Raw genomic sequence first — 13,226 nt, 5'->3', positions numbered from 1 at the left:
GAGCAAGACTTGGTGTGTTCGTGTTTGTTCATTCTCTTTCTCCAGCTTCATCTATGCAATAGCCTTCACGAAGCCAGAGTCTATCCGCTGTAACAAATCTAGTGCAACTGGAGTATTATGCCTAAAAAAGGTCTCTCCCAAGACTTTCCCTCTCTTTTTTTTTTTTTTTTTTTTTTTTTTTTTTTTGCTGGTGAGGTCTGAGCTGCCGCTTCCTTCCCAGTGTGTTTCAGAATTGAAGGGTGAAGGCAGCTCCCAGCGGAGTGGAGAGTCCCCAGTGGGTAGTGAGTGCAGTGGAGCCCTTCCACTGCTTGCTTAGGTGGTGTGTGCACACATTATTCCCTCTCTCTCCTGTGCAGTGTTTGACTTGAGTGTTGCAGCCTTGTTCTTCCTTCCTTTTTTTTTTTTTTGATTAGCTGGTCAAGGTTGTCCCCTAACCAGAGGGGCACAGATAAAATCCCCTGTGTCTAAATATACCAAAGCATCTTTGAGCAAGATTCATAACTGCCTGCTGGCTGATGCTCCACGCAAACCAGCAGCTACTGAGAGATTTTCCCCCTTGATGGATGAATAAAGTTTATCAAGACAAACGTGCAGGACACCAGTAATCCTCACCAATCCTCTTTGTTTATTCTTTATTTAATATTGTCTTATGCGAGTTTGGAGCTTGGCAAGCTGTCAAGAAGCCCCGACCAAGAACCTCTTTGTTCCTCACCCAATAAACTACTAAACCACTTACCAGCAGGTCACCTCAGAGCACAGAGACCTACTGTGAACATATGAGTGCATTTCCAGTGATCAAAGTGCGAAAACTTGAAGCCGCCGAAGGCAACTGACTTCGCTACAGACTGTGTGACGTCTGTACAGCGATGGTATCGTCATCTGATTGCCATACCCACATTATCCCATTGCACAGAAGTGGTAAGCCTGTTTTGGAGCCTGCTGCATTAAGTGGCTGAGCCATGGTTGGAGATGGCCTAAGATAGACTGAGGAAAAAAGCCAGAGAAGGAAAAAGGGGGGTGCTTTCATTCAGGCAGCCTTGGAGTAAAATAAGTGCACTGAGGCAGGGTTACAATGTCTGTGTGAACCCATATACACACGCACATTCTTTTCCCACCCAAGGCTAGGATATTGATATGGGGTGAAGGCATCATTAGCACCTATAGGTTGTGGCCTTGGTGTGGATGCTTTGCTTTTCTGTGGATTGGTCCTTTAAGGGAGACAGATTAAAGCCTGTGTTAGACAGAAAAAAAAGCCCTGGAGCATACTGAAATCAATGGGTAGAACATAACATTCCCATTCCCCAGCAAGAGCAGCACAGCACACTGTGTACACACAGCCCATCATAAGAACACATAGTCTCACACACACACACACACACACACACACACACACAGAAGGCCAACCCCCCGCCTCCCAGATATTGACTTCTGGGTGGCAGCATAAAAGGCCATTTCTTGGATCATGATTTTCCTCAGATCTACGTTGGAAATCTCATTTGCCTCTGCAATGGCAAATGAGATTTATTATTTTGATTTTACTTTATTTTGATTTCATTTTATTTACTTTGAGTAGCGCCAAAAATAAGTGTGTTTTCCTTGGAGAGAGCGGCCTCCAGGCACCCCTGTAATTGGACTGGCTTCGTTCTCTGACTGCCTGTTTGTTGGCACTTCTTGTGCTGTGTAGTACTCTGCACCTTCAGTGTTTTATCCCCAGTCAAGTCAAATTTATTCATGTAGTTCTTAATCACAGTTCCAGTCTCACAGGATTTGCCACAGCCACATTTTAACCTGGTAAATGGAAAAAAAAAAAACACATTGTCAACAGGATTTTCAAAAACACTATTTTCTGTCTCTTTGTGTCATATTTTTTTTTTTAGTTGTTGATGTTGTTGTTAAATTCATCTGTTTGGGCTATATATCCTCAATGTGATTTGATCATATATTGAATGTTTGATAAATGTGATCAGGTTGGTCGTGTGTGATCTCTTCATCCCCTAATCCCATTTTCTCTTCTTTCCTCTCAGGGAGAAGATGGAGGAGCAGGTACATCAGATGGTAAGGCTGTTTTCGCACACAGTGGTCTCGCACATAGTCATACTGCCAGCCTCGGTAGCTTTGGACAGTGAAACCAAAGTCTGCACACTTTATCTTGGTTTTCACTCAGAGCCATTAAAAACTAACACAGACTATTAAATCAAACTAGTCAGCAAGGCCACGTAGTTTATCAGTTGAGTCCTTCCTAAAATTCCCATTCTATTATTTTTCCCTTTCAGTAAGAAGTTTGTCATGTCACAAGTGTTTACATAATTGAATTTGGAGGAAAATGCACTTCCTGAATTGACTGAATAAAGTGGTGGGTTCAAGCCGATACTGGTAGTTGGTTAGCGTAACATAGCTCCAAGCTAGACTTTTTCCCTTACATTGATTTTGAAAAATGAATATCAGCCCCAGGAAGACTTCTCCAGATTACAAAGTGTGAGATGCCAAACAATTCTACTACTAATTGGTACCCTGTATGTGTGTTTCTGTGTGTGTAGATGCTCAGCGGGCGGCTGCCCACAACCGCATTGCTTCCACCAGCCTGATCCACGAGACGGACCTGGTGGTCTCCATCAACGACCTGGACAACCTCTTCAATTCGGATGAGGATGATCTGGCGGTCAGTTGGGGCCTCGACTCGCCCTGTAATGAATATCCCATTAAACAGATTGCAGCCTGGCAGCAGCACATGTGTGTGCACGTCTGTTGCAATTTGTACTTGTGTGCCAGTCAGAGCGATGTCTCCACGCTGCCCATCATCAGCTGACAGGTCGTCTAATAGTGGCTTAGATTCCAGACGGCTTTCCCCAGCCTTGAAATGGAGAGCCTCCAAACTTCCACTCTGTCACCACAACAAACAGCAGCACACGACCTGCTGAAACCCAAAGGGCTGCATGTGCGGCGGGGATTGGAGCGCTGAAAAGCACACAACCAAATATGCGTACATAGGATGCTTATAAAATGTATGATACCCACTTTAAGGCCACGTAGGTGTGAGAAAAAAAAATCAAGGTGAATTTCAGGCAATATTAGTTGACTGATCCTTTTTCTTACCTAGATGGTCAGGTGCTAAAACACTTTTTTTTGTCCACAGCCCAGGCGAGCAGTGAATGGAACAGATGACAAATTTGGCACCAAGGAACCAAAGCCAGCCACTCTGGACCCTGTGTCCTGCATCAGTATGTATCTCTGCCGCCATCTCTTCCTGATCTTTCTATCTGTCTCCTCTCTCTGGGCACTGATCTGCTGTGTGTCTGCCTTCCCTGTGTCTACAAGGATGGATTTACCCTGTGCGTTAGTCTAGAATCAGATTTCCCAGGCCTCCGAGCCCTGAAAATTACGAACAGTACACTGACATGCTGCCGGAAGCCACTTGAGTTTTAAATGCAGAATTCTCTGTACACTATTTCAGCTAAGTGGCATGGCATCATATACTTTAATCCACTAATGAAATTTAAACCTCAAGCACCACTGATGCTCAGCCATTGCTTTTGCCACCTAGTGGTGGAGAGTATGGTTGTACTTGGTTTGTTAGTGTATCCGTGTTTAGCTCATAACTGACAGCTTAGAGCCTTGGGGCTGGAGCTGCTGTCTTGTTATCTCCTCTGTGACTGTTAGGCAGGCTTTCTATGCAAACAATGAAGGCTTGCCTTAAAGTTATACTCAATTTGTGGCTCACAAGATATCAACAATTGAAAGATGTGCTTAGGCAGAGTTGTATCAGGCAGCATTTACTGTGAAAGTAGGGGAATTTTTTTTCAGTTTTGAGTTCAGGCGTGCAAAAGCAGGATTAAAGACGGGTTAACATTTCCCTATGGGGTCAAGCAGTGTCAGAACAACTGTACAGCTTCATATAAATAAATATATCTCAGTTTGCCCTTTTACTATGAATTCTGTTTGTACAGCTCCCTGGATGAATCTTCCTATTTCAAGTTGTACATATTTTTGAGAGCTTGGTGTGTTGAATATCCACAGACATACGGTTATCTTTACATAAAGCCTCTATGTCAGGAAACTAGTCAGTGTAATATGTCTACAAATTATGTAAAAATATCAGAAGTGGCAAAAAGGTTAAGTTGCTCTGTTTGTTAGTCACATTTCAGCCTAGCAGCCTTTCCAGACCCTGTAAATCTTCTCTCTAATGTAAAGCCAAAATTGCCTGGTGAAAATGCCAAGGTAACTGTTACAAACCATGCTAACATTTTGTCAGCCACAGGCGAGATATGTTCGTCTCGTCTAATGAGTATTCATCTGTTTTTGTATGGTAGCTGCCCATCACACCACAGCTGCTTATCATATTTCAAGGTTTGCTTGCAAAACAGCAAAAAAAAAAAAAACAGCAGCAAGCATCTTGGCAGAAGCTGCTGTTATGACCAACAAAATGTCAACAGTCTAGCTTAAAATTATATATTTTGTAAAGCCATGCACGAGACAGAAGATGATCGTGATATGAGATGTTTTGTGTCCTGATGAAATGCCGTGTTTAAAGCAGTGAAAGCACATCCCTTCAAATCTGTCTGTCCTCCACACCAGCACGTCCAGAGGTGCTAGCAGAGTAGTAAAAGCTTCAGTTATGACAGTCCTTTTTTGATGCACTGTTTATGGATTACCAGTCTACATTTATTGCTGTGTAAATGCTTTGAAATGGGAATCGCTCTTTCTCTGATTGCCCTTTCTCTCTCTCCCCCTCCAGGTTCAGCAGACCTGCACCAGATGTTTCCCACACCTCCCTCCTTGGAGCAGCACATCATGGGCTATTCCCCCATGAACATGTGCAGCAAGGAGTATGGCAACATGGAGCCCAACCCGGGCATGACCACGCTAGATGGCACCGCCTCCCTGGGAGGCCATTTCAAGATCGAGGTGGAGGAAAGTTTCTGTAGCCCCAAACCCTCTGAGATCAAGGTGAGGCCACAGTCAATAAATCTGCCCAGTGTCAAATACACCTAACTGATCCAATCGATTGTGTATTTACTGCCAGTACTACTGGATGTCATAAGTCAAAGTAATATATATCATCCTCCCTGTGCTGATTTTGCGGCAGCAGGGCAGCCCAGTGGTCAGAAAGACTGTCATTCACACTAAAGATCTACGTTCGATCCCTATGTCAGTAAGAATCTGCCTTATTGAAGTCTGCTTGAGAGGATTCCCACGGGTCATGGAATTTCTGGAAAGTCACTGAATTTTGAAGAATTCAATAAAATCCTGGGACAAGCCATGGGATATCGTGGAATTTTGTCAAGTTCAATTTAAAACAAATTAGTTACTAGTTATCTTCTAAATGCAGTATATATTATTTATATTTTTTTTCCATTGTTACGTTGTGTTTACTTCCCCTGTTTTACACTTAAAATAAGATATTGAATGACTAGTCATTTTTTGTACCCTAGCTTGACCAAGAATTAGAGTCCCTACCAGCTTCTGGGCTGCTGTTCTGCAGCCGACCTTGCACTCTGACCTCCTTAGAGGAGGGCAAGAGCAAAGACATTTTCTCTGCAAGGATCAATAAAGAACCTCATAATCATTTCTCTCCTTTGCTGTGTCTTTTTGCTCTCCCTCCTTCAGGACTACTCATTTGTGTACAAGCCAGAGCTGTGTCAGGCGTTTGTGGGCTGCTCCATGTTCGCGCCCCTGAAGACGTTGCCCAGCCAATGTCTTCCACCCACAAAGCTACCAGAGGAATGCATATACCGACCGAGCTGGACCATGGGCAGAGAGATGCTCAACCCCATGCCTGTCATGAGCTTCCTCAACAAGGACAGGTAATGTTACTGCACAACAGTATGCTGGCACTTTTGTGTAAACGGCCAATTTGTACTTCTACAAGACTACCAGGACTGTAATTGGCCTGCAAGACTGCTTTGTATTTCTTTAGTGCTTTGTGTTGATCTCCACTGACAGTAAAGACGACATTTAGCTGGTCAAAGAGATACGAGACAAATATGTTCTGATGTTCATTTGCACGCCACTGCAAGCTCAGATTGTATTGACAGCAAGATGCCACTAAATGAGAAGTATCCCTAAGCGTTGGCTTGGACAACACCAGTTGTCAAAGAAGTTACTGTGTTTCAGAAAATGTTGATATGATTGCTTTTTATTTGTGATTCATTAGCGCAAAAACTTATTTATTTAGTTGGGTGCTTGTCTAAGAATGGAGTTGTTGTTGGGTTGTTGTTGTGGACTGGCCATAGTAGACAACACTGAAGCTGCTTTGTCTGAGCATAGCTTGACTGCAGCACATATAAGAAACCTCCAGTGATTACAGTGTGCAGTGGCATCCAGGCCTCCTTCACCCTTCCACAGCCCTTAGTTCTGGATAGCTTGTTTCTATCCAGGAGGACTGTGCCGTTTGACTGGTCTCTTTTTGAAGCCTGTGGAACCAATGGAGATTTTTCAACCTGTTTCAAAGATTTCTCACAGTTTACCATGCTGATGTGTGCAGAGGGGTTACTGAGGCAGCACTCTAATTTAGACTTACAGAAGGCATGCCAGGACTGCACTGGCTGGTGTGCAATTTGTGTCCAATGCATATACTCTCACTCTCCAGTCTTTCTCTGTCCACACACACACACACACTGTGGTCTATCCCCAGCCCCCTTGCCCCCCCCAGCAGGGTGCTTCATTTCTCATGCACGGCTGCCTCAGGCGGAGCAGGGAAATGAGTGTAAAATGCCTTCTTGGTTGAGGATGAGGATTATCACTGGAGTGGTGAGATGGGCCCCACGGCGGCTCCATGCCACCTCTCTGCTAATAGCAGCTTGGACCAAAGCTATCCTAGGAACTAGTTTGGCCACTGTCCCTCTAAACTGTAAACTACGCATAGCATGCACATTCCCTATCAGTTTACAGTATTTTAGGGTTGGGGTGTTATTTGAAGGAAATCAGCCTCAGCATTATCCCAGATTGTTTTTATCAGGCCTAAAGATGCTTATCGTATTTATATTTAGCTTTCTGCTCCTGTGAGATGTGTTGACCTAGGGACATGAAATTTGCCAGGCTTATAGCCTGGAGACACTTAATGCGTAAAGATCTCAACTTGGTTTCATGGTGGTCACTGCAATAGTAGCTTCAAAATATTTGTGTTGAAAGTGCAGAGCTTCATCGCCAAACAGCCTAGAGTCCCCAACGTTGATGGAGAAGTTGCACTGTTCACAATTTGCAACTTTGCCATGCTGTTCTGGAAAACATCGTTTTTTTCCCCCCTAACGCCTCAATAGTTTTTGACCCATGTAAACATAAACATCCCATGTATCTTGATGAAGACAACTGCCATTGGTATGCTTTTTAATCTTATGATATAGCCTCACCAATAAAGGCTTTTTAATTTCCATCATCAAAGTTGCCTTGGAGTGTTTTTGCAATTATGCATCCATATTTTCTAACCCTCTCTTCAAAGAGCACCTTTCTTTTCTACAGCCGTAAGTAGGGTTCCCTACTCTCTCATTTAAAAAATGTAATCCTGGTGTTCAACACATGCAGTGCAAACTGTTTTCTTTTTTTTTTTTTGGACAAACAACATAATTGTCATAATCAACTGATCACATGGTTTGGCTGAAGTTTGTGTTTTAAGAAGTGGTTTGGCTTGTGCACATGGCCAAATATAATAGCAGGGCTTGCTCATAATTTTTCATGTAGATGTAAAGAAAGAAATGTTTTTCACCATGGTTGTCTGCATCACCTATAGATCAACATCAAGCAAGACTTCCAGGATTTTGTCTCTAAGGAATGTTTTTTACTTGCCAGGATAATCATGATTGTTTGGCTATATTTCTGCCTAATGGTAAACTTGACGTTATTTTCATGACATTTCATGATATAGTAAATAATATACAATATGGCATGAAAGGAAATTTAGAGGAGAGCAAGCCATAAAGATTGTGTCATGTTCAAAGTGCATTGTAACAAGTATGTTGTGTGATCCATAGCCTGCAGAGCCACCAGGTTACCTAAGACGGTCGCAGGTTTTAGCAGTAGCATGTAAGTGATTGCACAGAAACTAAATGCCTGGTTAATGTGGACCATGAGGTAATTAGCCTGGCCACAAAGTCCCAAGAGTAAATGGTAGTAACACGATAATCTTGTCCTCGTGCTGCAATTGCATCCCGATCCCATCCTCAGCCTGCTTTGGCTGCAGGTTAGAGAGGGAGAGGTGCTGGGACTTCCTGCTAATGGGGCTCTGCCAGAAGTTGTTCCCAACATATCGCTAGCTAGGGACACGATGTGCCCCCCTCGCCCTGCTTCTCTCCCTCTCTCCCTCCTCACAGTCGCTTGCCAACCCAAAAATAGGCCTTACCTCAGAGGGACGCTTGTTGAAATGTTTGTAGAGTGTCTTTCTCTCTCCCTCCATCTCTTTTTCTACCCTGTTTCCCATTCTCTCTCTCCCCCCTGCCTGTTCTCTCATGTGCAAACATGTGTGCAGTCATGGCCCACTCTGTATTCCTTTTGTAGTTGATGTTGTTTTGTCCTACTGCCATATGACTTGACCTGTCTACAGAAATGCAGTGATGCACATGTAGTGAAAATGCACTATTTACGTTTAAGGTAATGCACTGAGTGCTGCTCTTTTTATTATTATTATTATTTATTTTTTAAAGACCTGGGAAATAAAACTGTTTTGTGTAGTACTGCTGGGTCTCTGTTATTTTCATGTTACAGCTCTGCAGATGCATATACTATTTTTCAGACCATGGACCCTCATTTGTTAATAATTTGTTCCAGTGACCCCTATCTGAGAAGATCTTTGTTATCTTTTCATGCTGTACATGAGGAGGTAGTAGTGGTGAGAGTGAAACCTCTGTTTCAGGAGTGATTTCATATAAATGATCATTTCCCTGAATTAAATAATAGTGAAATTGTTAGTTATTTTGTTTGTTTTGCTGGAGATCACAGGACGTTTCCCAAAGATCCCTACATTTCCAGGGCCTCTTTTCAAGAACCTCGAAGGGCATCGTCAGATACACATATTTTCTGAGGTTCTTATATAGGTAATTCTTACTCATATTCCTTCTTTGCTTTCTTTCTCTAGTAACATCCCCAGTGTGGGCAGCACTATGGACCAGGACTACAGCCAGAGTTACACACCCCAGACCCACACACCCTTCATGTCCAACAGCGCCCCGCCAAGTAACAGTGGCGCAGGCATCCTGCCTTCACCCGCCACACCACGCTTCTCCGCCCCCACTCCACGAACACCACGCACCCCACGCACCCCCAGGGGCCCCTCCAGCGTCCAGGGCTCACTCAAGTATGAGAACTCGGACCTGTACTCACCGGCGTCCACACCCTCCACCTGCCGACCACTCAACTCAGTAGAGCCAGCAACAGTGCCCTCCATCCCCGAGGCCCACAGTCTGTATGTCACCCTCATCCTCTCGGAGTCAGTCATGAACCTCTTCAAGGACTGCAACTTCGACAGCTGCTGCATCTGTGTGTGCAACATGAACATCAAGGGGGCCGATGTGGGCGTGTACCTGAGTGACCCTGTTGGTGAGGCCCAGGAGCCCTGCAGCTGTGGATTCAGTGCCGTGGTCAATAGGCACTATGGCAACGGCTCCGGCCTCTTCCTAGAGGACGAGCTGGATATCATCGGCCGTGGCTCAGACATAAGCCGCGAGGCAGAAAAGCGCTTTGAGGAGCTGCGGCTCTCCTCGCTGGAGAGGACTGGCGTCGGGAGAGGGGAGCGCATCCCAGACGAGCTCATTCTCCTCCTGCAGGATCAGTGCACCAACCCTTTCTCACCCATCTTTAACCTCGAGCAAGACATTGTAACACGGGGGCCAGGCGGGGCCCCAGTGCCACCCTGTGTGAGGGTAGACGAGCGGGATTACCACAGCGACTGCTACATGGCTCTGGAGCACGGCAGACAGTTCATGGACAACATGTCAGGTGGCAAGGTGGACGAGGCTCTGGTCAAGAGCACCTGCCTGCACCACTGGGCCAAACAAAACCGTAAGAAAAATACCATACAATACTACACAAACAGTGGTTTTTAGGCTTTTTTCCAAGCACAGAAATGACTAATGCTGATTTACAAGGCCCTGTTGAAAACATAGCAATAACTGGAAGAAGCTTTAGCCTGTAAATAGTCATTATTCCACTGGAAAAAGGGATTCATTGCAAAAAGTAAAACCATGATAACTTCATATCAAAAGTCACTTCCTAGGTCATGTTTCTAACAGTTTCCTTGAAGCAGGTACAAATCCTAATTCCTTGACGCTTGTCATTTTCATCAGTGATCTGCCTTATTTTGTCTTGATTTACTTGCTATGAGAAGAAATTTGAAAGCATGGGAAACAAATATTTTCTTATGTCATTAGCAGGTTCCATTAGCTGTTTAAAGAAGGGAAAATGTTTTAATACTAAATATGAGACTAAATGACTTGCTGAAGTAGACACTTTCTGCTATGTAGTTGGAAAACTGAAGCCTCTACCCAATACTTTTTAGTAGCAACATTGCTTTCTCTGATCTGTCCCTAACTGTCCTCATTCTTATCTGTTCTCCAGCAGTGGACGTGAGTGCGCTGTGCTCTCAGGATGTGCTGCGGGTGCTGATGTCCCTCCAGCCTGTACTGCAGGACGCCATCCAAAAGAAGAGGACAGTGCGGTCGTGGGGCGTACAGGGACCCCTCACCTGGCAGCAGTTCCACAAGATGGCTGGACGGGGTTCCTATGGTAAGGCTGGGAACACAGGGTACTTTGTCTGCTTGACATGTGGTCTAGCTAACCAATTTTAACTTTATAGTCAAAAACAATCAAAAACAGTGGAATAATCCAGTGATTTCATTACTACATTGTAAGGAAAATACTCCATTAATACTAATTTGGTCATTATTGTCATCAGTGGCCAAAGAAATAAAAACGTATTAACCTTATCTTCCAATACTGTTTGAGGGTCCCCATCAGTTGTGTGCCCTTAAAATCATCCTAAATTCCTCCTCGCCATACGGTGCCAGTGTATCTATGGTGATGGTGACATTTGTTGTCTTTGGGTAGAAAAATTCTGTGGATTTTGTCAGATCAATTGGTAGTGTATTCGCCCTCTGCTGTGGTCCAGATGTCAGCGCTGTTAGGAGAAGCTGCCAGGGTACTTGGTGGCCTTGCAGTCTGGTGCACTGAAAGGAGGGGGGAGTTCGAGTTTCTAGCCTTTGTTCACATTTTTCTCTCTCTCTCTTTGTTCCTTTCTGCTATCTTCCCTCACACTCATGCTCCCCCATTTCTGCTCCTCTTCCATTATCATCCCCTCTCTCCTCCTCCCCCTCTCACTCCCACAGGCACAGATGAATCCCCAGAGCCTCTTCCCATCCCTACCTTCCTGGTGGGTTATGAGTATGACTTCGTGGTGCTGTCTCCATTTGGCCTGCCCTACTGGGAGAAGCTGTTGCTGGATCCGTTCGGTTCCCAGCGGGACGTGGGGTACCTGGTGGTTTGTCCCGACAACGAGGCCCTGCTCAGTGGAGCCAAGAGCTTCTTCCGAGACCTCACTGCTGTCTACGAGGTAGGGACTTTGAACAATGGCGCAGACGCTTGAGTGTCAGTAGTGTCCAACTCATAAAATATTCCACCATTAACCCCTAAGGTTGTGCATATGTGTGACCTCTAACAGTCATCAAATTCAATAACATGAATGACTTAAAAATCTAATTTTTTTTTATTGAAAGAGATTTGAGTAGAATGGAGCTGCTATTGGAAATAGAGGTTGATTTGCATGTTTTTTATTTTAGAAAACTCCCACACACTGTACCTAAATAGTAACATTTTGCTCTTGATCAGATGAATGGAAAAAAGTGTTTAAAGCTGTGAATAGACTCAAGGCTCCAGTCTTCACTGCCATCCACTAGTTCACTCACTCACTCACTTACTCATTCCAAGGCCGATGTCTCATTGTCTTTTCCTATTTGTATGTTTCTCTGTTTTCTTTCAGTCCTGTCGACTGGGCCAGCACCGGCCCATTTCCAAAGGCCATCCTGACGGCATAGTGCTTGTGGGCAGCACCGCGGCCAAGAAGCTGGCGGAGCAGCCAGTGAGCGACTGGTTCCTAAAGGCTGCCAGTGGCAGCAGTGACGCCTTCACCAAGCTCAAACTCTATGCACAAGTGTGCCGCCACGACCTAGGTACGTCTTAATGACAGGCCAGTGGTGAATTGGTGTGTTTTTGGCCACAGTTTCATTCCACAGGTTCTTACATGCTTTTGTTGCTGAATGCTTTGTTCAGTCAGCTCTTTGTTCCTGAATTGCCACCTTTGGCTGCACTTGGTTTAGTTGTTGTAAAAAGCCTAGCCAAAGAACTTTGACTGCTTGAAAATTAGAGGAGCTTTAGAGTTTGATAGAGAGATCAGTGTAGAGCCAGTTGAAGTGGTAGCATTTTCATCTTTTTTTGTGATGCTGATATTAATTAAAATTCAACGGGCTTTCTCTGTTTCCCTTTCACCCTGTAGCTCCATACCTCGCATCACAGCCATTGGATGGCTCCCTTCTCACACAGCCCACCCCTCCACCTTCATCCAGCCAGTCATCATCCACACAACTACCCAGCTCTTCCTCCAGCTCAACTAGCCAGCAGGGCTCAGCGACCTCTGGCGGTTCCTCCCTTCCCAACAGCAGCAGCAGTGGTGGAAGCGGTGGGCCCGGAAACAACTCTGGTTCATCCAACAGCGCCAACAGCCTGGTGGCACCTTCAGGCCAGCCAGGCAGTGGGATGCAGTCTGCCAAGCCCAGCTCTTTCCCGCCCTTTGGGAGCATGAGCGGCCAGAGCCAGGGAGGCGGCCCCCAAAGTGGACAGCTGGGACAGCAGGCTGGTACCCAGAATGCTGGCACCTCAGGGGACAACTCCAGCAGCCAGGCCCAGGGACCCGTCGAGCCTCCAGAAAGGTAGCGCATGACGTCAAGCACACGTGCCATCAACTTGTGAATACCCAGTTGATGGGTTGCATCAGTACTGTTGCCAAGCTATGAGCCACAAAACACCATAGTGATTTGAAAACTATCTCTTTTATGTCTTAAAAAGACATTAAGTGGTTTATTACTTGAAATGATGGTTGAAAGTTATGCTAAATAAATCTTCTATTTTTAATGTGATGATATTATAATTAAATGTTTGGCTTCTGCAGAGCAATGTAGTCCTTGAGCAGTAGCTATGCAAAGTGGTTGTTCAGTAGTACTTAAGTATTGGTATGAGTGGGAATTTTCAGT

The 13,226-nt window shown here is 44.9% G+C and overlaps 1 protein-coding gene across 1 annotated transcript in view; it reads left to right on the top strand.

Moving 5' to 3' along the window:
* The window catches only part of med13a (mediator complex subunit 13a), an 84,456-nt gene that overhangs the window by 60,641 nt on the left and 10,589 nt on the right, over nucleotides 1-13,226 (top strand). Inside the window, exons 11-20 of the mRNA XM_030068017.1 lie at nucleotides 2,025-2,055; nucleotides 2,538-2,659; nucleotides 3,134-3,218; nucleotides 4,733-4,944; nucleotides 5,605-5,801; nucleotides 9,065-9,987; nucleotides 10,543-10,710; nucleotides 11,310-11,533; nucleotides 11,960-12,149; nucleotides 12,473-12,905. Coding sequence (XP_029923877.1) covers nucleotides 2,025-2,055; nucleotides 2,538-2,659; nucleotides 3,134-3,218; nucleotides 4,733-4,944; nucleotides 5,605-5,801; nucleotides 9,065-9,987; nucleotides 10,543-10,710; nucleotides 11,310-11,533; nucleotides 11,960-12,149; nucleotides 12,473-12,905 — 2,585 coding nt within the window. The remainder of the gene's footprint in view (nucleotides 1-2,024; nucleotides 2,056-2,537; nucleotides 2,660-3,133; nucleotides 3,219-4,732; nucleotides 4,945-5,604; nucleotides 5,802-9,064; nucleotides 9,988-10,542; nucleotides 10,711-11,309; nucleotides 11,534-11,959; nucleotides 12,150-12,472; nucleotides 12,906-13,226) is intronic.

The sequence above is a fragment of the Myripristis murdjan genome, chromosome 14, assembly GCF_902150065.1.
Source record: "Myripristis murdjan chromosome 14, fMyrMur1.1, whole genome shotgun sequence".
Lineage (NCBI taxonomy): Eukaryota > Metazoa > Chordata > Actinopteri > Holocentriformes > Holocentridae > Myripristis > Myripristis murdjan.
Note: the sequence above shows the minus strand (reverse complement) of the source record. Positions and strands in the feature narration are given on the sequence as shown.